This window comes from Vombatus ursinus, unplaced genomic scaffold (genome assembly GCF_900497805.2).
Source record: "Vombatus ursinus unplaced genomic scaffold, bare-nosed wombat genome assembly UNPS02014772.1, whole genome shotgun sequence".
NCBI lineage: Eukaryota > Metazoa > Chordata > Mammalia > Diprotodontia > Vombatidae > Vombatus > Vombatus ursinus.
Window position 1 is genome coordinate 439,543 of NW_020954550.1, and position 26,143 is coordinate 465,685.

Genomic DNA, 26,143 nt, shown 5'->3' on the forward strand with positions numbered 1-26,143 from the left:
AATGACCAATTACAATTCCAGTGACTCATGATATCTACCTCCACGCAGAGAACTGATGGACCTAGAGTATAAATTAAAGCATATTTTCTTCTATTTATTTCTTTTTCTTCCTTTTTTTTTTTTGGGAGGTGGGGAACAAGGCTAATGAGGAAATTTGTTTTGCATATCTATACATATTTGTAATGAGTTCTTTTTTCCGTTTTTCTTTTTGTCATCTCAATTGGTAGAGAAGGAAAGGGCAGAGGGAGAGATTTGGAACTGAAAATAAAACAAAATTGGATTTTTAAAAATACCCTTCAAAATAAACTAAGAAACCAAAGAGAAGATAATACAGCCCCAAAACCCACTACACAAGAATAATAAAAATCAACTAAATAGAAAGCTAGGTGCCAATATGATTTAGAAAAAACTACAGTGCAACTAAAACCATTAAAGTATAAAAAGCAGTTCAGTTGGAGAGAGATCCTGAAAATCATTTGTCTTGAGAGTTTTTTCACTTTCCAAGGTCAAATTGCTTTTTGTTAAGAGAGCTTAAACTAGATCTAACTCATAGAACAGTACCATATTTCACCACATAATCGTCGCAGATTTTATGCCAATTTTTGGAAAAAGTGGTGGGGTGCAACCATTATGTGAGTCTTTTAAAAAAATTGTGCCAGTATTACTTAAAAATCATTTATTACTAAACTGTATTGCTGGCAGATGAACTGTATGGTTTAGCTAGCACAGGAAGATGCAAGTCTTACCATATCACCTAACTTACTCATGGCAGCTTCACCTGCCCACTGCTCCCCTTGTGCCTACCGCTCTTCATTGGGTTGAGTAACAATACCATTGCTACTGCAGTGCTCTAAAACCACGCAAGTCAGTTTTTGGAAATTTACTGACAATGCCTGTGCGGCTCGCAGTGCAGTAGAGATGAAAGGGTATCCATATACCACTGGTGAATACATTGATGCTTTTTTAAGCAGCATGATGAACAGAACTATATCACATAATGATTATGGGATAAAAGGTTATAAACTGAATTTTGGACTGAAAAAAAAAACAGGTGCAATGATTATGTGGTGAAATATGGTATATGTGCATGCATTTTGCAATCTGCATCAGAGGGAGGACCCATACTGAGAGTTCCCACACCAACGAAATCATAGTGTCTTGAAATATTATTTGTAAAGCGAAATGGTTCTATATTCCCAAAATGACTCCTAAACACAAGATGACTTTTGAACTTTCAGATAACATTTTTTTATTCTCTTTCTTTTGTTATTACTGTTTCATGTTATCTCCTCTATAGAATATAAGTACTTTGAATTCTGGGACTGTTTCATTTTTATGTTTGTTCCCCAACCCCTGGCATACAGTAGATACTTAATTCTTTTATTTATTTATTTATTTATTTTTTGCTTTTTGGTGAGGCAATCAGGATTAAGTTACTTGCCCAAGGTCACACAGCTAGTAAGTGTCAAGTATCTGAGGCAGGATTTGAACTCAGGTCCTCCTGACTCCAAGGCTAGAGCTCTATCCACTGAGCCACCTTGCTGCCCCGATACTTAATTCTTGTTGAATGATTTTTTAAAATAAAGATATCCCCAAATTCTCAAATGAATAAATGATACATTTAAAGAAATTAAGCAAAAATGAACACTGACAAGATAATCAGAAGACTAGATAAACAAATCACAGAATTTAGAGTTAGAAGGGCAGCCATCCTCAGCATCCATCTTTTCCAACCCATACCTGAAAGGAATCCCCACTGTAACATGTAACAAGTGATCACCCAAACCTCTGCTTAAAGACCACCTAAGGAAGTGGAAACCACCATCTCTCCAGAAGGGCAGTCACATTTCCCAGGTCTTATAGTAGCTGAGGGACGTAGTTGATCTGCACCAATTGACCTTAATCAATCTGGTGCTCCATACCTGCCTGGATAGCAACTCTCGATGAGCCATTTTTATTCCATCATTTCCATTACAAAAGTCATTCTCCATAGCAGAAAGAAAAGCTAAATGATTATTGAGCAACTCATGCTTCTCTTGGTTACTAGTGATTGTCCCATCCACCCCTAGCTGCAGTCCTTTCCCCTTAGGTTCCTCCTTTTTCTCCAATATAGTTCTAATTTTAAAAAAAGACTAACTCCAAAATGCTTTTTATTATTTAAGAAGAACTTAAAGAAATCATAGGAAAAAATTTAAGCTGGAATCAAAAAGCCAAGAGGAAATAATGAAGAAAATTAATAATATAGAGAATATAATAGAAAACTCAGATAAAAATTCTGTTGAATCAGCTGACAGCAGGCTTCTTACAGAAGAGCAGAACTGCATATCATCATCATAAAGAAGAGCTCACATTTATATAGTGCTTTAAGATTTGCAAAGCACTTTACAAAGGGCCTGGCATGCATGGCGTCCATGGAGTCATGAAGAGTTGGACACAAACAGAATGACTCAACAACAAATTCTCATATTATCTTCACAACAGACCTGGGAAGTAGGTGTTATTATCCTCATTTTAAAGATGAGAGAACTGAGGCAGACAAAGGTTAAGTGATTTATCTGGGGCCACATAGCTATTAAGTTTCTAAAGCCAAATTTGAACTATATCTTCCTGACTCCAGGTCAAGCACTCTATCCACTGCAAAATCTAGCATCTAAAAGTACAGGTTCAAAAAAAAAAATCACCAGATTATATAAAGAATCAGAAAATTTTCAGATTTAAGTGACAGATCTTGAGGATCAATCATGTAGCAATCTCAATTTTACTGACATTCCAGTAATTTTAGATAAATAAAAGAAATTAAACACTGTATTCTAAGAAAATAATTTTCAAATGCCCAGGAATGACCAAAAGAATCCATAATATGTAAACAAAATGTATACGGTCAATTTCAATTCAACAAATATTATTAAGTGCTTACTCTTAGGCCCTGTGTTAGTCCTGACAGCCTAGAGACAGAAATCAAATAATTCCTACCCTCGAGAAGCTCACATTTTACTGGATGAGGGAAAGGGTGTATGATATGTATTGTTGTTGTTCACTCATATCCAACTCTTTGTGATTCCATTTGAGGTTTTCTTGGCAAAGATACTGGAGTGGTTTGCCATTTCCTTCTCCAGCTCATTTTACAGATGAGGAAACTGAGGCAAATAGAGTGAAGTGACTTGTGCAAGGTCACATAGCTAGTAAGTGTCTGAGGCTGGATTTGAACTCAGGTAGATGAATCTTGCTAACTCCAGGCCTGATATTCTATCCAGTGGGCCACCTAGCCCCAACAACATACAAGTAAATAAATAGTAAATATATATAAATTAACATACAGGAGGATGAGAGTGCTAATAACTAGGTGAAGGCATAGAAATCAGGAAAGGCCTATTGTGGATATTCTGGAAAGTAAAAAGTGGTACATTGAAGGAAGCTAGGGTTTTTCCTAGTCAGAGATGAAGGAGGGTTACAATCCAGACTTAGAAGATTATTTGTGCAAATCTATAGATGAGCAGGGAATGTTGTATATGGGGAACAGCTAGTAGGCCAGTTTAAGTAGAACAGATGGTGAGTGAAGGAGAATAACATGAAATAAAACTGGAAAGGTAAATAGGAACTAAATTGTGGAAGGCTATAAATGCCAGCCTGAGTAGTTTATATTTTATCCTAGAGACATTAGGAAGTCACTGAAGATTCTTGAGTAGACAAACCTGGCCAGGTCTTTGTTTTGAGAACATCGGTTTTGCACATATGCCAAGCATGGATTGGAGAAGGGGACAGTGGAAGCAAGAGGCCAATTAGGCTATTGTAATAACTTAGATGAGAGGCAGAGGCAGTGTAAGTGGAGAAGAGGGAACAGGTGCAAGAGGAGTTGTAGATGCAAGATCCACAGCCTAGAACATTTGATCAGATATCTAAGGGAACTAAGGGAAAGGGAAAAGTCAGTGATTATGATTCTAAGGTTGTTAACCTGGTTGAGAACTTGGTGATGCCACCAACAAAAATGTTTGGAGAAGGGACAATAAAATGAGTTCTACTTTGGATGTATTAAGTTTGAGATGGCTATGGAATGTTCAGGAGAGAGAAAGAGAGAGAGAGAGAGAGAGAAGGATAAGGTAGAGAGGAAGACTGTAAGCCAGATACTCAACTCCCTGAGAAAGGAGGAGGAACAACCTGAAAGCCAGTAGATGATTATGACAAAGAGTTGGACTGGGTGATGAAGATGGAATGAACACAAAAAAGAGGTTATTGGATTGAGCAAAGGGATAGTCTGTAGGTGCGAATGAGGTCTTAAAAGTATGTTTACTCTTCTTCCTGGTCTAGAACTTGGAGGCCAAGGAGAAAGGCATAGTTGATGCTGGTGGAGACAGTAGCCAAAGATAACATTGTCTTCTAGGAAAAGCCAGGTGTCAAGAAAATGGAAAAAAATTTAAAGACAAAATCCAAGATAATTTACTTTAACAATGTAGGAAGAATCAGAGGCTACAATGAAGTGGGAGAACAAAGGAAGATGAGAACTGTGGAGAGGTAAGGCCAAAGTGGATAGGAAGGATAGTAGCTAGGTGATTACTCCTTGGTACTTCAACAGACATTTTCTTTGAAGCACAGGGATAGGAAGAGTACATGATGGAAATTTGCCTGCCATAGGACATGGAATGACCTGTGGATAAGTGTCAGCCACCTACTGAGGTTCTGTAATGACTCAACATGAAATCAGTGTGAGCCCTCACTGACTCAGACTCCTAGAAGATGACTATCTCTTATGATTTTCAGACCTAATGACTAAGAGAGAATAAGGCAATGATTAGGCCCCTGGGATTTAGGCTGAACTTCACTTGGAGCCTTGCCCCAGGCAATAGCCTACAAACATTCCAGGCTTGTTACTGGCTTGAAATTCATTCTCCCTTACCCCATCACCCAAACTACTTTAGGTGCCCTAGTCTTGGGATTTGAGATGGCTTAGAGCCCTCTTTGGAGCAGGTGTTCTGATGCCCCTCATATCCAGAGATAGTTCTAAAGTGAGTTGGACTTTTTCAGAGGTTCTTGACTGGGGTCCCTAGGCCATTGAAGGTACAATGGATAGATTTTAGGGGGCCTGTGAACTTGGATGGGAAAAAATGCATCTTTATTTCAGTATAATTGGTTTCCTTTGCAATGCTATGTATTTTATTTAATGCATTTTAAAATATTCTGAGAAGGGGTCCATAGGCTTTACTAGACTGCCAGCAGGGTCTGTGACAGAGAAAAAAAGGTTAAGAACCCCTGAGAGAATTCCCTTTGCTCTGATATCCAGAGGCTAAGGCCTAGATTCAAATTCCTAGATACATTATAATTAAACTACAAAATTACAATGATAAGGAAAGAAATACTCCAGTCTGCTAGAAGAAAAATATATATTTACCAAGGAACAGTAACCAGGAAAACAGTAAACTTTTCAAGGAAAACAAGGGACAATGGGGGAAAAAATTGGAATTCAGCATAGACAAAATTAAGAAGCCTGAACCATAAACCCAGAATTATCTACTCAGCAAAACTCAGCAGGTTATTTAAAAGTAAGAGATTGACACTAGAGAAACATTTAGACTTTAAAAAGTTTGTAGAGACTTATGTAAAGTCTCTTTCCAAAGTCTCTGAAGAAGTTAGTCTCTCTACCAAAAAAATTATTTAAAACAATTCACACTTCTCAAATCAGGATAAACTAAATTTGAGCACCTTCTGAACATTGTATTGGTTAAATCTATCTAAATGTTTCTGGGGGGTGTTTTAGAGAAATAAGAAAAATGAAACAAAGGAGAAGAGGAGACAACCCTATACTTCCCCTAAATCACCAACCAACACTTTGAAAAACATGTCAAATGTTATTAAGAATATTTAACATTGTGGAAGTATTCAAGGATAGCTGTGAAACTGCTTTAAAATCCACTATACATACGTCCGTATGTGTGTGTGCCCTTTTGGAAAACACTCTCCTACTCTGCCAAAAGGAATATTTGTAATACAACATATGCTGAATATTTGTTTTCTGGAAAATACAGTGTATTTCTTGGTGTGGTGTAGAAATTGGCTTCTAATTTAATGAGATTTGGATCATCAGTTCTTTAAACTCATTCAAATAGGATTTTACTGGTATGACAGGTGACTCCAGAATACCAAGACTAAATACCTTAATGACTTTATGCTTTCACTTGGTACGGAAGAGTCCTGTTTTAAGGAAATTAGTGGAGGTTTCAAAATTATAACCTAAACCTTGTTATTCAGTGCTGTTAAAAATTCAATTCTGGGGCAGTATAAGTACAGGAGTTCATATCAGCATGTCTTTCTATTCTTCTGTATATTCAGCTGTCATAGCAACCCCATCAAAATCATTTTGTGCTTGCTTACATGAACCACTTTATGCCCTTCTAATGTGTCCTGTACAGTTTGTTCCAATTTCTCCCCCGCACAGCCCTCTTCCACTGACTTGAGCACAGTGCTGTTGTGAGCACTACAAAGACAAAAGGTTGTCAGTAGAAAAAATACAGTAATTGATGGCAATTTGGTCTTATTATTACAGCATTGTTGATGAGATGTGATCTAAGGGTGGTCATCTGGAATCAGGAAAAAAACAATTTTTGCTTTTCTTCAATTCAGATTTGCATTTCTTTGATTCTTTGTTGAGACTGCAAACATAGTCCATATTTATGATAGTGGGTTTTGTCATGTGAATATTTTCATCTTCTTTGGGGATACCAGTTTGTTTCAGGTAGACTGTTAGCTTCCTGGTGGTTCTCTCTCTTGTGCTAAACACCTTTCCCAAGTCTTCTCCCTGGCCCCCATTCAAAATTTTACCTACCAGCAGAGGTATACCCCACCTTCACAGCAATAATTGCTTCTTGGAAAAAACAACACTAAGAGATGATGACATGTAGGACAATTAGGTTCTGTACATTCTTATCATTTGTAGTGGGTGTACAGAAGTTTACCAGAGGACAGGCACAAATAAAGACCTAGTATGTCAAGGCAAAAATTTTCTGGCAGGCAACTCATGTAAGCTTGTTTGTTCCTCACCAAATTCCAGTAAGATTTCCTGTATCTCAGACCTTGGGTTCAACTGTGAACAAGCATCTCCACTTTCCAAATTCTCATGAATGACTAATAGAGTAGATCTCAACATTTTCAAATGTGAAGATTACTTTCAAAAAATCTTTAATTGAAAGGTTTTTTTTTTTAATTTTAACTTTTATACTATAGTCATTTCCTGGTATTTTCATACACACCCCTAAATTGAACCTTCCCTTGTAACAAAACAAAAACATGAACAGTTAAGCAAAACCTACTAACAGAGGAACAAATGTGATTCCATATGTGTCATTCTATACGTATTCACCTCTCTGCCAAGAAGAGGGAAATGTGTTTCATCATTTGCTTTCTAGGACCACTATTGATCATTGCATTTAATTTGAGATCTGCTATCTTTTAGACTTTGCTTGTATTATTATAGTCATTGAGTGTATTTTTTCTCCTCATTCTGCTTTCTTTGATCTGCAGTGGTCCTCACATATCTCTAAATTCCTCATATGACTCATTTCTTTTTTCTTTTTTTTTTTTTTGGCAATTGGGGTTAAGTGACTTGCCCAGGGTCACACAGCTAGTAAGTGTCAAATGTTTGGTCTGAGGCCAGATTTGAACTCAGGTCCTCCTCACTTCAGGGCCAGTGCTCTATCCACTGTGCCACCTAGCTGCCCCTGCCTCATTTCTTATAGAGCCAAAATGTTCCAAAAATGTTCTATTACATTTACATATCACAATTTCTTTAGTCATTCCACAATTGATAGACCAATACTTCATTTACTTTTTTTTTCTCTACCATAAAGAGTGCTGTAGTCATAATTTGAAATGAGGTCTTTCTTTCTGTCTTTAACTTACTTGGAATATATGCTTATAGTAGAGCTGTTGGGTCTTAAGGCTATGACTGTTTAGTCACTTTTCTCTTATAATTCTACATAATTTTGGAACATTGGAACAAATCAGAGTTCCACCTAAAATGTTTTATATGTTTAACTTCTCAAATCCCCTCTGACATTGACTCTTTTAATATTTTATCATCTTGCCAATATGACTCAGAGGTGAAACCTCAGAATTGTTTTAGTATTATTATTATTTTTTGTGCCAGACTTGTGATTTCATTCATGTTTCCCACTATGGAAACTCCTGCCATCACTCATAAAAATCAACTATTCATCGATTTTATTATCTTAGAGAATTGCTTGGGATACTAAAAAGATAAGTCATTTGCCCAGCATTAGTACATATCTGAGGTGAACTTGAATCCAGATCTTTCAGACCTTGAGTTCAACCCTCTATCCACTATGCAACATTGTCTTGTTTGCTAATTAATTAACATTTTTCTTATTAGCAATTTGGAACATTTTTTTCCTAATTTATAGTTTTTGTTTCTTTTGAAAACCTTTTTGTTCATATCTTTCAGTCAGTATCTATTGGAGAATAGCTAAGGATTTCTTTTCAAAAAATATTTTTGTTTTATTTTTTCTCAATTACATGTAAAAACAATTTTAACTTTCATTTTTTAATAATTTTTGAGTTCTGAATTCCGTCTCTCCCGTCCTCGCCATTCCCCTTCTTGAGAAGACAAGCAGTTTGATACAGATTATACATGTAAATTCATGCAAAACATTTCCATATTAGCCATGTTGCAAAAGAGAACTGGACAAAAAAAAAGAAAGAAAAAGGAAATAAGAAAGATAAAGAATGTAAAAAAAAGTATGCTTCAATCTGTGTTCAAACTCCATCCTTTTTCTGAAGGTGAATGGCATTTTTCATCATAAATCCTTCTGAATTGTCTTGAATCATTGTATTGCTGAGAATAGCTAAGTCATTCACAGTTGATCATCATACAATACTGCTGTTGCTGTGTACAGTGTTCTTCTGGTTCTGTTCACTTCACTTTCCATCAGTTCATGTAAGTCTTCCCAGGTTTTTCTGAAACCACCCTGCTTGTAAGGACCTCTTTTTAACCTCAAAAGATTTTGTGGAATCCCACAGGAATAATAGTTTACAATTAGAGTCCATTGATTGGAAAAATAAAAAACAGAAACCTTAAATTTATATTAGTGGCTTTTTTCCTTTTCTTTTATTCTTAAAAAAAAAATCAAAATCTGTTAATTATAAAGAATTATTGATTCCGGTCATCAGTTGGAACTGAGAAGCTTAAATGATTTGTCAGCAGTCACTCAGCTAATATGTGTCAGGGTCATGTGAACCCAGGTCTTCCTGAATCCAAGATTGGTCCTCTATCCACTATGAGATAATATCTGTAAAAAACACTTAGCATACTGGCCCTGAAGTCAGGAGGAACTGAGTTCAAATCTGGCCTCAGACCAAACACTTGACACTTACTAGGTGTGTGCCCCTGGGCAAGTCGTTTAACCCCAATTGCCTAGAAAGAAAAAAGGAGGAAAAAAAAGCACTTAGCACATAGTAGGTACAATATCAGTGTTTATTTTGTTCCCCTTCTCTAACCTTCTCCCTGTGTCTTGCTACCTCTCATGAGAAAATCATAGATCCAGATAGATTCAGTATTACTTTTAAATGAAATGTATACCTTATTAATCACAACAGAAATTGAAAAACAGCAATATATATGCAAATTCAGAAAATATTTACATGTTATACTCAATCATGTTGCTGAATCAAGATTAAAATGACAAGTCTTGCAACATGGCTAATATGGAAAGTCTTGACATGTACACATATATGTGTATATACTTATATGCACGTGTGGGCACACACACACACACACACACACACACACACACCCTTTCCGATCACTGCACAAACCTGCAGGGGCGCTCAGCCCACAGGTTAGGAATCACTGCCTTATAATCTGCTTCCGCTAGCTTTGTTTATAACATAATGGACTTTTTTTCTTGACTTCTTTGTATCTTATCCAGGTTTTCATGCTTACTCCCTACAAAATTTAAATTTAAATCTGCCAGCTGTTAGGGAGTATCTAACAGTTCCATGGGAATCGTGACAGTATCTATATGTATGGTAGTCTGACTTTCAGTATGGGGAATGTTGACCCATAGCGCATCTGCAACTAGAAGTCACAGACAGCTTCCTGGAGCCCTAAGTGGTAACTGACTTCCTCATAGTCTTCCAAATAATAGGTGTCACAAGCAGGTCTTGAACCCAGGTTGTTTCTGATTCCCAAGGCCAGCTCTCTACGAACTGTGTTGATATCTCTCATTATAAATATTTTAGTGTTATAAAAAGGTGTTTGGTTGTTTTTTGTTTTTGTTTTGTCCAGACCTCTAATTTCTTGGAACTCCCAGTGTAGAAACTCTTGGGGTTACTAAATAGGCAACCTCTTTCCAATTGGCCAATAGGAAATAGCCCCAAAGTGTATTTGCCTTCCAAGGGGAGTCCAAATCACAAAGCAGCCCTGTATGTCTTTGAAGAGATTGTGGAAGGGGAGAAGAATTTCACTTTAATATTAGAATGCTGCTTTGTTGACAGCCCTGAGTTCAGTTCCCTTCCTAGGGGAGCTTATGAAGTACTGTGAGTGCTTTATCCATACTTTAATTTTTATTGGTGCCTGTGAGTCTTTGCTGCCTTCTGCATATTTCAGTGAAATAAAGGCTGTCTTCTACCTGAAAAAAAATTTTTTAATGGCTTGCCCAGGGTCACATAGCTATTAAATGTCAAAAGATATATACCTAGGTCTTCCTCACTCCTAGTCCTGTACTACATCCTGTCCACATGCCGCCTCTAATACTTAATGACGAACTAGCATTTGTTAAGTACCTACTATGTGCTTAGCACAATTCTAAGCACTGGTGATACAAAGAAAGGCAAAATAGTGCCTGCCCTCCAGGAGCTCAGAGATAACAGGGGAGACAACAGACATACAACTATACAGAACCAAGATACATATGTGATAAATTGTACATAGTCTCAGAAGGATATCGCTAATATTTAAGGAAGACTGGAAAAGCCTGCTTGAGCCAGGGAAGCTGGAGGGAGAGATGAAGGAGAGAGCTCCAGGTGTGGGACCAGCTAGTCAAGAGATGAGTGTTATAGGATTACAGAATCCGTTATGTGGAGCAGAGTAAGGTGTAAGAAAACTAGAAAAATAAGAAGGGACTAGTTTATGAAAAGCTTTAAAAAGCAAATAGAGGATTTTGCATTTGATCCTGGAGGTGGTGGTTGTCCTTTGTTCTCATAAAGGACTAAGATGACACTACTATGTTGGGGTCAAGGTACAGTGTGTCCAACTGTGGCTGATCAGGCAAAAAGGAGTCACTGGGGTTTATTGGATGACATAGGCATTCACTTTAGGGAGATCAGTTTGACAACTGAGTTGAAAGATGGTTTGGAGTGGGGAGAGACTTGAGGCCTGAAGAGCAACCATCAGACTATTCCTGTAGTCCAGGTATGACATGATGAAGGCCTGCTACAGGGTGCTGGCAGTGTCAGAAAAGAGAAGAGTATAGGAGAGGTGTTAGTAGTCAGGTAGAAATGACAGGACTTAACAACTGGTTGGATGTGAGGGATAAGAGAATGAGGAGAATGACACCTATTTTGTGAGCCTCTAACAAGAGAAGGGCTTGGGGTAAAAGATAACGAGTAAATAAAATCTTGATTCTGAAGATTAGCTTATAAAAGAAATGTTACTGCCTTGGGAACTTACATTTTTAGAAATGATGTATTGCTTATAAACCACCTAGATACATACCCAATTAGATTTGCAAAATTTTAATGTGATTGTTTTTCCTTTTCAGTCCACGTCAAATTACCATGCAAGAAGGTTTGGAGTACGGGCAGCTATGCCTGGATTTATTGCTAAGAGACTCTGCCCACAATTAACTATAGTGTCTCCAAATTTTGACAAATATCAAGAAGTGAGTAAAGAGGTAAGAACACTGGGGAATTTCAGTGGTGCATCAAAGTATTAATTTCATTTAAGTTTTTCTAAGTAATAGGCAAATGGTAAGTTCTCATTTGTTTATAAACTTGTAGTGTACAAATAGACCACCTGGGGCTTTAAGTTCCTCAAAGTGCTTTGATTAAAAAATGACCAGTTTGGTCTGTGGGAGACAGTCTAAAATACCTTACAAAATATATTATACCTTTTCTTTTTTATGGAATTGTCAAAATCCATAAAAAGGAGTTAATTTCTCACTTTTTATTATGGTCTTTTCAAATGACTAGGCTAGTTTGTGTTGTACACTAGAAGAGCAAATTTACAAATTGGCAGCTTATAGCTTGGGAGGGTTAATGCAGTGTCAAAAAGCATATGGTTTATGTTGGTGAAGCATGCCTTCTCCTCCACAGATAAGCTGACTATTGTTGTAGAATGAGGCATATGTTTTCTGCCTTGGCCAACATGTTGACTTGTTTTGCTTAGCTGTATTTCTTTGTTGAGAGAGAGGGTTTTACTAGGTAAGTGGGTGGATAGTCATTGGGAAGGGAGAGAGTTGTTTTTTAAAGTGCATTAATAAAACGTTTAATTTTTACAAATAAAAGTGAAATAATTCCCTTTTTAATAGCATATGGTTTATTTTGTTCCTTTAGGACTAGGACTATTATCTCTACTGCCATGAATGAAAACAAAGCTTTTGCAATTATGGAATTAAAATGAAATATATTTTAACTGTAAATTATTTCAGTTTTTTTAATAAACAGTATTCATTTTCTCCTAATGGGAACTCATAAGACTCAGAGAAAGTCAAGTAATTCTTAGAATCTACTGTTGTCATCAGTTTAAAACTCTTGCCTAATCCAGTCTTTATCGAAGCTTTTATCAAGTAACAAAATTGATTGGTTTGCATTTTAGTGCCTTTCCTTTTCTAGGCCTACCTATTCCCTGGTTGAAGATGTTAATGATGAATGAAGTGTCCAAAAGGCTGACAGCCAAAGAGAAGGAGAAGGAAGGAAATTAAGTGGTATAAATATTTGTTAATGTATACCACATTATAGAAGAAAAATCTATTAATATGAGTGGCTTCAGGTTGTAGTGGCTAGAAAGATGGATTCTTGAGTGAGAAAGTATTAAGGTCTAAAGCCACATTCTACAGCATCCTGGCTCTATGACTCTGGCCAAGTCACTTAACCCTCAGTGCCCCAGGCAGCTCTTAAGGCTATAAATTATAGAGCAGTTGTAATGTGCATTGGTAGAAGGAATCACCAGGCAGAATTCCCTTTGCAAATGCAATCTAAGTGCAGGGGGGGAAAAAGTAGTACTGCCATTACCAATTTACTGTGTTTTGATTTTTTTTTTCAACATTAACATTGTAAATGTTGGTTCATTTTGCTACAGTCAATCAGTAAATTTTATTATGTGCCTGCTATGTGCCTGGCACTGTGTTAAGTGCTAGGGATACAAATAGAAAAAATAAAGACAGCCCCTGCCCTCAAGGGGCTTACAATCTACTAGAAAGAACAAAAGGAAGCTGAAGATGGGAAGGTGGAAAGTACCTGACACAAAGATATGGTGAAAAATTCAGGGAAATCCCAAAATAGTGCAGCCAAATGAAGAGATGTCTGTCCTGAGCCCCCTCCTCTAATGGAGGTTTTAAAATTCATGGCTCCAACTTCTAATTAGTGGAGTAGAAAGTAGTAAGATGTGAGTATGAAAACTGAACTGATCTTGTAAATTGGTAAGTGGTAAGATTTCTGAGGTAAATGATGAGGTTCTTGGAGCATGAAGAAGTCAAAGAAGTACCAAAGTAGTGCAGCCAGATTTGGAAATAAGGTGTGGAAAGAAAGGAAGGAAGGAAGAAAAGAAAAGAAAGAAGCAAGTGCCCCACTTCCCAACTTCTTTTTCCTGGTTCCTTGCAAATAGATAAAATAGCAAATAACAGAATGACCTGTTTTTTAATACAGCTTAAACTCTTTAAGAGATTTAGTAAAAACATTGTAAAAAGTATTTCCTTAACCCAATAAAAACCTTTGACAGGATGATTCACTGCATTCATTCATTGCATGTGAAGAGGTTTCTTTTCCCCATTCCCCAGATAAGCTTGCCCAGATTGATGAAATATTTTTTTTATTCTAGCTTTGGGCAGAGTTTATGTGAGCATTCCCATATAGCCATGCCTATTTACAAATTGGCACGTTTCTAAATATACCGTAATATAAATATAGCATTTACTAATGCATATTAATTTGGAGCTTAAGAGCTTTAAAAGGAGCCATTTATTTCAGTTGTAAAGAAGCAAAGATAACTAGTTATTCTTGAAACATTAAAACTTTATTTTTTTGCTAAAGTGTATATTTTAGTTCTAATAACAACCTCTTATGCAAAAGAAGCTTGTACAATTAAAAAAAATTCTCCATGAACTCATTTAAAATAATCTAAGGTAGCTGTTATCAAGAGCCAGCTTCTTTTTAAACTCCATTTTCACTAGGATTCTGTTTAATACTATTCAAATGACTTCTTCTGTAAGAACAGATATGATTAAAGTTCTCTGAATAAAGCTTGTTGATAAATGTATGTCACAATTCTTGATGACTAATTTAAAGTATTCTTTAGGGTTTTTTTTTTTAACAAGCTGCCTTTCTGAGATATTTTTTTTTCCTAATGCATGTTTAGTGAAAATTTATTGGATACCTACTATGTGGAAAGCACTGTGTTGGAAAGGCCCCTGCAAGAAATAAAACAAATAAAACATTGTCTCTCTCCTCACAGAGTTCACAATCTTGTAGGAGATTGACATTTATACAAATATATACATATATATGTATATGTATGTATGTAATTGTAGTACAAAATGATACATAAGTACATTAGAGAGGTACAGCCTACCCAGATATCTTCAGTGAAGTGCAACTCATTACCACACTGGAAAAACCACTTCACTGTCGTAGTAATTTAATTTTTAAGGCCTTCTTCCTCATAAAGAGCCAAAGTCTGCCTCTCTAACTTTCACCCACTGATCTAAGGTCTGCCCTTTGTAGCTCTACAGAATAAATATAAGCCCTCTTCTTTGTGACATGTGTATTGTAGACAGTAATCACATCTTGTCCTAAGTCTTATTAGGAGACTAACCATTCCCAACAAATAGACAGCCTATTTTTCTTTAAGTTAAAGGATCAGACTCCTATTCCAGGACCTCATCTGGAGGTTACTTGTAAGTTTGAAGGCTTATTAATACCTGTGGATAGGCCTTTAGTACTATCCCAATGATAGACTGTGTTTATCCTCTCACAATCATCCTGGCTAAATTGGAAGACATTCATCACTATATTGACTCCAAGATGATGAAGTTTTCAGCAACATTAGCTCTAATTTCCAGAGAGGTTGTGATTTCTTTTAATGAAGGAAGTACCTACACTAAACAAAATCAGAGCCTTGAATAATAGGTGATTTTTTTATATAATTCAGCATATTTTTTTGGACCAGAGCCATGATTTCTTTTTCGTGAGGAACTATTTGTAGGGAAACTCCCTTTACCAATGCAAATTGGCATCTGTTTTGCAACTTACAGCTTTGATCCAGTACATAGATATCCTTATTGTCTTGTAAGACAAATCTTAATTTATACTCTAAATTGGGAACCTTTGAACTTCAAGTATAATTAACCAAAAATGTCCTACAACCCAGCAACTTGACAAGGGACCTTTCTTAAATAATGTGTTATTTCCCTCACAGTTTAATATTAGATTTCTCCCATGCATTTAATAAAGTATATAAAGATATAATTGATCCTACATATGCATTTTTGACTTAAATTAGTTTGGGGTTTTTTGGTTTGTTTTTTTTTTGGTGAAGCAATTGGGGTTAAGTGACTTGCCCAGAGTCCCACAGCTAGTGAGTGTCATGTGTGTGAGGCCAGATTTGAATTAAGGTCCTCCTGACTCCAAGGTCAGAGCTCTATCCATTGCACCACCTAGCAGCCCCTTAAACTAGTATTTTTGACCTTTGTTCTTCAAGATTTTATGTTTGTGTGTGTATTGTGTGTGTGTGTGTGTGTGTGTTTGTGTATATATGTATATATATACGCCCAAACTTTAATTGAAATTCATTTATGTTCTAAATGAAATATAATTTTCAGTTTTTGTTCCTAAGAAAAAATGAAGGACATCTATTTTTTTTTCACATGCTTTCCCCACTAATTAAAATTATATTTCTTAGATGTTTTCCCCTTGGTCATCAAACTACCAGGTGTGAAATCAGAGATTTATTTGGATCCCAAATCACAACTAGATGAGTTGATAAAAGGGAGCTTATAAAGAGGAAACAAAAGATTTTTCATCATCTTTTGACTTAATGGTCTATTTTAAAACAAAGGAAATTTGGTATAAATGTATTATATCAATAAATTACTTATCTTATAAATCTAGGAACTATTGATTATAAGGTCATAATGGAGTTGCCATGTACGAGTGTCCTAATGTAGGTATCAACTAAATGTGCCAGAAGCTTTTGCTACAGCAGCAAAACATAAAATTTTTTGTGTGTTTGTCAAGGTTAGGGAAATTCTTGCTGATTATGATCCCAATTTTATGGCTATGAGCCTTGATGAAGCCTATTTGAATATAACAAAGCATTTAGAGGAAAGACAAAACTGGTCTGAGAATAAAAGAAGATATTTCGTCAAAAGAGGAAGCACTACAGAAAATGGTAAGCTATTTATTGGAACTGGTAACCTAAAAAAAATTTAAATTGTCACTATAGTAGGTGATGGCTAGAGCAGGCTCACTTACATTTGGGGAATTGTACAGTGTTTTAAACCATCCCATGCTACTGTCTGAAACAAGATAAAGCAAGAGCCTATCTTTTTAACAACATTCTTCTAGTGATGTTGTTTGACTTCAAATAATGAAATGTCACAGATCTCTGAAGAATTAAAATTTAAGATGATCCAAAGGGAAATGGAGAGATATATGATGGGTATGAGCTAACTACTGCCTATTACTGATTTGCCCAAAAGAAATGGTGTACAAGAGATTGTATGATTGGGAAAGAAAATAGGTTGGTCATGTAAAATGGAGAAAAACAGATGGCCAGTTACAGTACTCCACTGATACCCAAGGTATTTTTAAAAGCCAAAAAGAAGGCTTCAAATATGTTGAGTAGACCTTCTGTAGATGTATGGGAGGACATGGACAAAAGTTATTAAATGAAAAGGGATCGATGGAAGAGTTGTGATCTGTATCTTCAGAAGGAACATGTCTATTGATGAGAACAAGATTTCATTGAAGTATAGACATAAAGTATTTCTGAGAAAGCAATATTTGCTGTCCTTAAAAATAAATGTTGATTTGACTTTTTAAATGTTCACTGACTCACTGCTATATTTATCTAACCCAGGTCTCTACCCGATCTTTAGTACTGCATCGCCAACTGCCTATCAGACATTTCAAATTGTACATCCAAGAGACATCTCAAACTCAAAATGTCCAATACTAAACCTACAGTTTTTTCCTGAAAAACGCTCCTCTCTAATAAACTTTCTCATTTCAGTCAAAGGCACCATAATCCTTCCAGTGTATCTGGTTTGTAACCTCAGCTTTATTCTCAACTCCTCACTCTCATTCACCCCCCATATCCAATTAGTTACCAAATTTTACCCTACCTACACAACCTCTCTTGCATCCAGCCCTCTACTCTCTACCCACTTAGCTACCACCTGAGTTTAGGCCCGCATCACCTCTTACCTTAATTGTTGCAACAGCCTTCGAGTTGGTCTTCCTGTCCCAAGTCTCTCACTACTCCAGTCTGTCCTGTGCACTTTGCCAATGTAATTTTGCATAAGTGCAGATCTGACCATATGACTTCTAACTCAAATTTCAGTGGATTAGAACACAGAGTTCAGGCTTTACACAGTTGTAATCAGTGTGTGTAGGCTATTTTGCTTTATGCCTTTTTCCCACTTACCATGATTTTATACACACCTTTCCATTTGGCAATGTCATATGTAATTTTTAATAGCTATTTTTTGTTTTTTGGTTGTTTCAGTTGTGTCTGCCTCTTTGTGACCCCCATTTTGGGGTTTTCTTGGCAGAGATACTGGAATGATTTGCCATTTCCTTCTCCAGCTCATTTTACAAATGAGGAAACTGAGGCAAATGGGGTTAAGTAACTTGCCCAGGGTCACTAGTGTCTGAGACTGGATTTAAAGTCATGAAAATAGTATTATTAACACATATAACCCTAACACATATAACATATAAACCACAGTTTCCTTGGTCATGTCCCCTTTGTAGGGCATAGGGCATTTGAGTTTTCAGTTTTTTGGTAGTATGGATAGCACTGTTATGTAAGTCTTTATATAAATTACTTTTTTCTTTAGGGTTATTTCCTTAGGCTATATTCCCCAAAGACCAATTACCAACTCAGAAAATATAAAGAATTTTACTCCTTTTGTTACATGTAGCCAGATTGCTTTCCAGAAAGACTGAACCAGTTTATACTTCCAGCTACGCCATATAAAACTTTCCTCATATCACTACCAGCATGGGATTTTATCATTTTATCTTTGCTTGTTTAATTAATATAAAATCCCTTAAAATTTTAATTTTCATTTCTTTAATTGATAATGAGGCTGTACATTTTGCCTTGGAGATAGAGTTTGGAGTTCAGGATAATAGCAAGAAGGCCATTTGGGCTGTAATAGAAAAAGTGTTAAGAGGAACATTGTGAAATAAGTCTGTAAAGGTAAGCTGGAATGATGAAATAGACTGCCAGGTTGGGGTTACTTTTGCTGAATATTACATATGGTATCAGGTGAAGGTTGGTTTTGCTCAACAGTTTGGTTTTTTTGTGCATTGACAAGGGTGAGCTTTATTGATAATCAGGAAGTGTATGTGGTGTAAAAAAAAAAAAAAAAGGCATCACAGAAATTTCTTTCAAAAGGGTAGGCCAAAAGCAGATTTTGAAGAGTTTTTAACTTCAAGCTTAGGAGTTGTTTTTTTTTTAAATTTTATCCTCAAGTCAATAGGGAGCCACTAAAGATGCCTCATGTGTAAACTTTATCAGTCTCTCCTTTGGCATCTGGGTTTTTGCTTCATATTTTTTGGTTCAATGCAAAAATCATTTCAAGAAACATTATACTCATTTATTTTGCACCTACTGTGTGCAAGGCTGTGTGTTAGACTTTCAGGACACAAAGACAAAAATAACAGTCCCTGCCTTGAAGGAGCTTCCATTCTGTTGGGGGAGAAATGTACAAAAACAATAAGTTTAAGGAAGAAAGTACTAACTACTGGAAAGACCTCTTCAATTCTTCAACTTGTTCAACATTCCTGACCTCTTCTGATACTTCACCTCAGCTACACACATAATTACAACCTTGATGTCATCATCATCCACAAGTGTTACACTTCTGTGATCCCTAACTCTGAAATTCTTTCATTCCTTTTCTTCCTGTGCCTTGCCATCACTAAATCTATCATCCTTTATTTTATCATCTGTTATTCTATAACAAAGCTATCATCTCTGCCCTCTCACTTTCCTCGCTCTCTGGTTGATTGTATCAAAATCTTAATAATTCTGCATTTGAAATAACATAAATTAACTTTAGGATCCTTTCTATCCATTGGATAGAACCTTAACAAATGTATCAGTTTGTATACAAGTAGTTATATGAAAGTACTCCTAATATATAAAAGAAAATTTATTTTGGTTCTTGCATTGGAATAGCTTTTTCTATGAGTTAGAAAAGGTTTTTTAGGCATCTTACAAATAGAATTGGCATTTTATTCAGTTAATGAAATTAGATTACTCACATATTGCTTTTTTCATTGGTTCTGAATGATTTTCTTCCAAATTTTAGCTTAGGAAAATTTTTTTGATCTTAAAACAAATACACACAACATTTTAACTTTGGTGCCTAATTTTAATTTTAAGGGTAAAAAATATAGCCCAAATTTTTGGGTTGTTGTCTTTTGAATATTTTTTAAAAGTGTTACCATTTAAAAGGAAAAGCTTGCTTTGTTTTGGTTGGAATTTTTAAAATTATATATTTGCTCTAAAAATTTTTCCCTCTAGAAAAATCTTTGAATCGATGCAGACTTTATTGCAAATAGTTCTATAAAAATAGACAAGCTTCCCAACTTGTCTTGGAATGGGGTGGGAAACTTAAAATATCTGAATTTCTCTTTTCTTTGTGGATTAATATGGATTAATTTTTGTATGTCAATTATATATTCCCTTAACATGGACCTTAAGTTTTATTCCTTTTATAAAATTCAGATAAATCAGAAGCTGTCATATCAAAGGCACCAGGGTTAAATGAAGATGCTGTATCCATCTCTCCCTTACTCTTTGAAGATAGCCCTCCTCAACTACAGCATCAGGAGCCAGAAATTCCTTCCCAAGCGCACTTTGAAGAACAGAGAGATCCTCAAGTTCTCCAAAATTCAGTTGTTTTTGGAACTTCAGCTGAGGAAGTGGTAAAGGAAATTAGGTTCAGAATCGAACAAAAAACATCGTTGACAGCCAGCTCAGGTATGTCAGACCATCCTGGGGGCTAATTCAGGGATCCTTTTCAGGATTTCTAAGTACAAGATGCGACTACCATTCACCTCATTAATATTGCTTCAAAATGTGGCCCATTGCTTAGTGGTCAGCCAAACTTCCGGCAACCTTGGGCTTCCAGAATAGCCATAGGCTATTAGTGAAAAGGCCTTTGAGGACAAAACCATATATAAGTATGAAAAAGCCATTGAGCTATAGCCCAGCTTAGGCATGGGTTAGACTGGATGCTATAGGAGAAAGGGGCCTGGCCTTAGGATCAAAGCCTCTGGATTCTAGTCCTAGCTGTTATGAGTAGATGATCTTGGGTAAGTTAATTAAACTCTCTGAGCTTTGGTTGCCTTAACTGCCCCATGGGGATAATAGTCCCTATACTTCCATCCTCAAAGAGTTATTTTAAAAAAAAATAAAGTGCCCTATAAACTTTATAGCACCATATAAATGTGAATTAGTAGTAGTAGTAGTAGTAGTATTTTAATGAAACTTATACATAATCCTTGGCTTTCAATTTTTTCCCTCTTTCAGTCCCTTCATCACCTCCCCATTCCCCTTTTCATGGACAGGAAAAACAGAAGCAGACCCACTGAATAGTTGTGACAAATGACATTGAAAACAGAGGTAGCCATCAGGAAGGAGACAGAAATACCCTCTACAGTGACATAGTCCTCTAGGGCCATTGATTGTAGGGCCAAACAGCCTTGCATACTTAAGGAGCCACTGAGGATATCATGCATTGCCACAGTATGCCAACTATGGTTCATAATTAGTGAGTCATCAGGAAAGGGTCTATTTTGTAGTGCATGATCTGTTTATTTACTAAAGGAGAGAAGTATATGACTCATTTTAGAAATATTTGCATTGCAAAAGAAAATACATTTTGGTATTTAAAATATTATTCTTTAGGTACCTGGAAAATTCACTTTACCCAAGTATTTCCTTCCCCAGTGGGGTCAAATGAATGAAGCACCACTCTGCTTTCATTATTAATCCTGAAGCTAGTCTATAAAGGGTCTCTTTCATCTCTAAGCATGATTCCAGATTCTGACATGAACTATAAATGAAAACAAACATCTTTATCTTATCGTAGTTTCTGTTATACAACATAATAAGATGGTATCTCATTTTCAAACTGTAACCAAGTTTGTGTTTTCATGAGAAATACATCATATTTTATTTAATATCAACATTATCAGTTGCTAATATTAAAATCTTACTAACAATCCCATTTCTATAATGCTTTAAAAGTATGTGCCTCACACAATTCCCCAGAGGTAGATGAGGAAACTAAAGCCCACAGCTGTGAATGCTACATCACACAGCTAGTTTGGCCCCAAATCCAGACCTCCCAAATTCCATTTCATCATTCTTTCCACTCTACTGAGCTGCCTCACTGATTTACTATATACTGTTGATGAATTTGCTACAAAACATTAACATAAAGCATTTTACATAATAAAGTGCCTAGACCTTTAAAGTCTATCATATTGTAAAAAACAAAACAAAACAAAACAGTAATAGAATTCTTTCATTTGACTGTGAGCTCCCTGAGGGCAGGGACTTTTTTTTTTTTTTGCCTTTCTTTGTATTCCCAGTGCTTGGCATAATGCCTGGTACGTAGTAGGTACTTAATAAAAGCTTGTTGACTTAATTTGACTTCTCATATTATACTACATTCTTGAGAGAAGACTAATTTTTTAAAAGTCAGTACTGTGTTGGATCATAGTGGAAAGTGAATTTCACTAAGTGAGAATTCTTTATGGTATCATGAAACAACCTTAAATAGCTACTTGAAAACTTTGTTTATATTTGTGGTTTTTTTGTGGAAAGATGCAAGGTGGCCTTTTTTGAAATCGGTTATGGAGGATCTAATTTGCAGAGTTGATTTTGTGTGCTCCAGGCTTTTAAGTACCATGTTAAGTCTCCCTGGATTGATTAAGTGCCTGCTAAGTACCAGACACTCTGCTGGGAGGTGAGTAAAGCAAAAGAGCAGCCCCGCTCTCAATGAGCTCACAGTCTAATGGGGGAAACAACGTGCAAACAAGTCTGTATATACAAATACTTAAGAGACAGAGGAAAGGTCCTCACATTAAGGAGGATTGGGAAAAGCTTATTCCAGAAGATAGGGTTGTAGTTGATACTTGAAGGAAGCTAGGGATGTTGGAAGATGAGGATGGAGGGAATTCTAAGCATCAGGGACAGCTAGTGAATATGCACAGTCAGAAGATGGAGTATTTTGTTCAAGGAACCACAAGGAGACCAGTAAAATATTGTACTTCCCTTAAGATATGAGAGGATTGAATTTTCTTCTTATACAGTCTCTTGATTTGTGAGGTCTTCAGACTCTTAGGGTTAAAAGATTCTTCCCATTTGAAAAGCAAGAAAATTACTAATACATAAAAAAGAAATAACAATTTGAGTATCATCAGGGTACTATTGATAGGACAGCCCCAAACCCTTACAACTTCTTTAAATAGTATCTCAGTAATTCATCCACATCATCAATGTCGAGAACACTGTGCTAGGGGGTTGGAAGAACACAAATTCTAGATTAGAGGTGATCCATGGCTTCATGGAGCCTAGCATAAGGATAAGACACAAACACAAGCTACTATGCTGAACGGTATCACATGACAAGTGCATTTGATTTGCAAAATAAAGTGTGATTCTAAGGGAAAAATGCATCTCATTCAGCCTCGGGATTAAACTAGGCTTCCTGGAGGACTTGGCATGACCATGAACAACAAAGATGATCAGAGAGAGCCCCATAAGAGGGACCTTTTCGTTGAATAAGCATTTATTTTAGACCATCTTCTGGGACTTTTTGGAGGAGTGGGAATAGAGCCTATCAACTCTATTCCTGTAGAAAATGGTGAGTAAGCTGTTAATAGATCTAAAATTGCCAGCATGGTGGCTTGACTGTTCCCCCATCCCTTAGAGGAGATTAGTTACTAAAGAAATCAATTAAATTCCTCTTTTATAACAAGGCCTAAAACCACAGGAAGCCTTGGGTATATACTCTGTATAATCTCAGGTTTCTAAACATTTTATATAATTGTTTTATTGTATAAAGGTGGATTTTTATTACACATTTTTAGAAATATATACCCTCAATCTCTTTGATTTTTCTGAAAATTCTTTTTTTAGGCATTGCTCCAAATACAATGTTGGCGAAAGTATGCAGTGATAAAAATAAACCAAATGGACAATACCAAATTCCCTCTAACAGACAAGCTGTGATGGACTTCATCAAGGATTTACCCATTAGAAAGGTGAAGTTTTTAATATAAAATATTATACACACACATACATAACATGTATCTTCTATACATTACTTTAAAGAATAGATAGATAAATAGGTTGAGTCCTGAATGGAATTAGTAGCTGTTCTCTCTTCACTGAAACTAGGATGGAAGAAAAAGCATGTAGTAGAAAAAAATTAGGTTGGGCTTTAATAAAGAACTTTCTGACTGAATAACAAATGAGGTTTCAGAATCTCCTCCATTGTTATTTTTTTAATGGTATAGGACAGGCTTTGCAATTGTAAAAGCCTGTAGGTTAAAAGATTCTGAGAGAATATGGATATTATAACAAATCCAAATTTATGACCCAGACTCAGTTTCCTCAGGTCTGGAAAGCTTTGAGATAGACCATGTTCCTCAGAGTGTCATGTATTATGTTTCCTAATAAAATATAATTTTATTTATAAATTCTTTTCAAATAAGTCAGGCTCCCCCTCTCTCTCCTCAACCGCCATTTTTTAAAAATCCCCAAAGAGATAAAGCACCTTGTTTTGGGATTGAGTCCCTAAAGGAGGGAAAGCAATTTTGTATCTGAGATTTTTGCTGATCTTCCAAACCTTCTAGGACCAGTAGGAGAGTGGTGTAATAGTTAAAAGCATTTGAGTCAGAATCTGCCCCTGTTACTGTAGGGTAATCTTGCAAAGAGGTGAGTGTATGGACAAAATAATTTTTCAAAAATCCATCATAAAGACACTATCTGCATCCAGAGAAAGAACTGATAAATAGTAGTATGTATAGAATAATTTTATATATATATACCTATTTGTGTCTAATGGCAGCCATTTCTAGGGTGGGGTGAGGGGGAAGGAAGAAGAAAAAAGAAAAAAAGAAATTTATGTAACTTTAGTATGTATTTAAAAGGACTGGCAAGTTGTATGTAATAGATTTGCAGTTTCATGTGCAGTCATCTTTTTTTATTATACTATGTTATGGAAATACTTATTTTATTCCATAAATTAAAAATAATATAAATAAAATTTTTAAAAGTTCATCAAACCTCTTATGGGCAATATATTCTCAAAAAAAGTAGATTTATAATTTTAATTCAGCATTTTTATCAGAAAGTAAAATGACAATTTTACCTTCCTTAAAATGGATTAGCATTATTTGCTATATACTGATTTTTCCAGGCATTCCTGAGAGAATGTTAATAAAACACTTTGAGATGCCTGAAGAAAAGGACCCTGCAATTATTAATTATAGTTTTTGCCTAACTTCAGATATAGACAAAGCAAAGTATGAGACTGATAGTATGGTGTAATGGAAAGAGTGTTGAATTTTGAGTTGAAGGATCTGAGTTTAAATCTTGACTCCTGGACTACTATCTACTCTAGCTCTATGACTTCAGGAAGACATTTAGCCTCCCTGGGCTTGATTTTGCCTGTCTGTAAAATGGGAATAGGAGGGACAATTGAATTAATGATCTCCAAGGTCTATTCTGGCCCCATAAAGATCATGCAGGATTATGAACTCAGTCTCGTTACTTTATAGTCATACGTATAGGAAATTACCTCAAATCTTACTGTTTTGAAAATTGGTTTCAATGTTAATTATTAAGATATTTTCTCTCTGCTGTTAGTGATGATATCAACTCTCTTTTAGGTTCCAGGAATAGGGAAAGTAACGGAGAAAATGTTAAAAGCACTTGGAATTATCACCTGCTCAGACCTTTACCAGAATAGAGCCCTACTTTCTCTTCTTTTTTCTGAAACATCTTGGCATAGCTTCCTTCATATTTCCCTTGGTCTGGGTTCAACACAAATGGAACGGTATGCCATACTTTTATTCATTTTACATGTGATGAGTGGCAGTTTCAGCAAGTGTGGTTATATTGGTTATAAAGTTTGTATTTGAAAAAATTCTATCAGACCAGTGCAACTGGAAAAGAAAGAACAATGAAATCCCTTAATAGCTATACTTGACAAGGTAGACTTAATTTTTTTTAACATGTATTTGGAATATTTATGTTACCAGGAAAGCAAATAGGAATACACTCTATCAGGGGAGTTAAAAAATACAAGACTGATGAAATTCCTTCCTTCTGCCTTTCTTAAACTTCCACTCTATTTGGGGGAAACAGTTTGTTGGATTAGTGTTTTTGGCACACTTACACTTTATAAAAAATGTCATTAATTATTTGACTAGGTTAGATGTGGCTTGTAAAGCTGTAGTGATTTACTCTAGGAAGTTTTAAAGGCTTAAAGCCTTCATTTGCATTTTAAAAATAATAATTGGTCATTGAGCATTTAGCAATTGCTTTATATTAGAAAAAAGAAAAGACATTTCATGGCAGTGGGAAGACTTGCGTGAACTGCTTGCTGCAGAGCAAAGTTAGGCAGAACTAGGAGACCAAATATACAAGAATGACAGTGATGTAAAT

The 26,143-nt window shown here is 35.8% G+C and overlaps 1 protein-coding gene across 3 annotated transcripts in view; it reads left to right on the forward strand.

Annotated features, from left to right (window-relative positions):
• POLK (DNA polymerase kappa) overlaps positions 1–26,143 on the forward strand; it is a 96,658-nt gene that overhangs the window by 58,204 nt on the left and 12,311 nt on the right. For all 3 annotated transcript variants that reach the window (XM_027863354.1, XM_027863355.1, XM_027863356.1), the window contains exons 6-10: positions 11,766–11,897; positions 16,456–16,609; positions 20,183–20,437; positions 23,609–23,733; positions 25,366–25,532. In XM_027863354.1, coding sequence (XP_027719155.1) covers positions 11,766–11,897; positions 16,456–16,609; positions 20,183–20,437; positions 23,609–23,733; positions 25,366–25,532 — 833 coding nt within the window. The remainder of the gene's footprint in view (positions 1–11,765; positions 11,898–16,455; positions 16,610–20,182; positions 20,438–23,608; positions 23,734–25,365; positions 25,533–26,143) is intronic.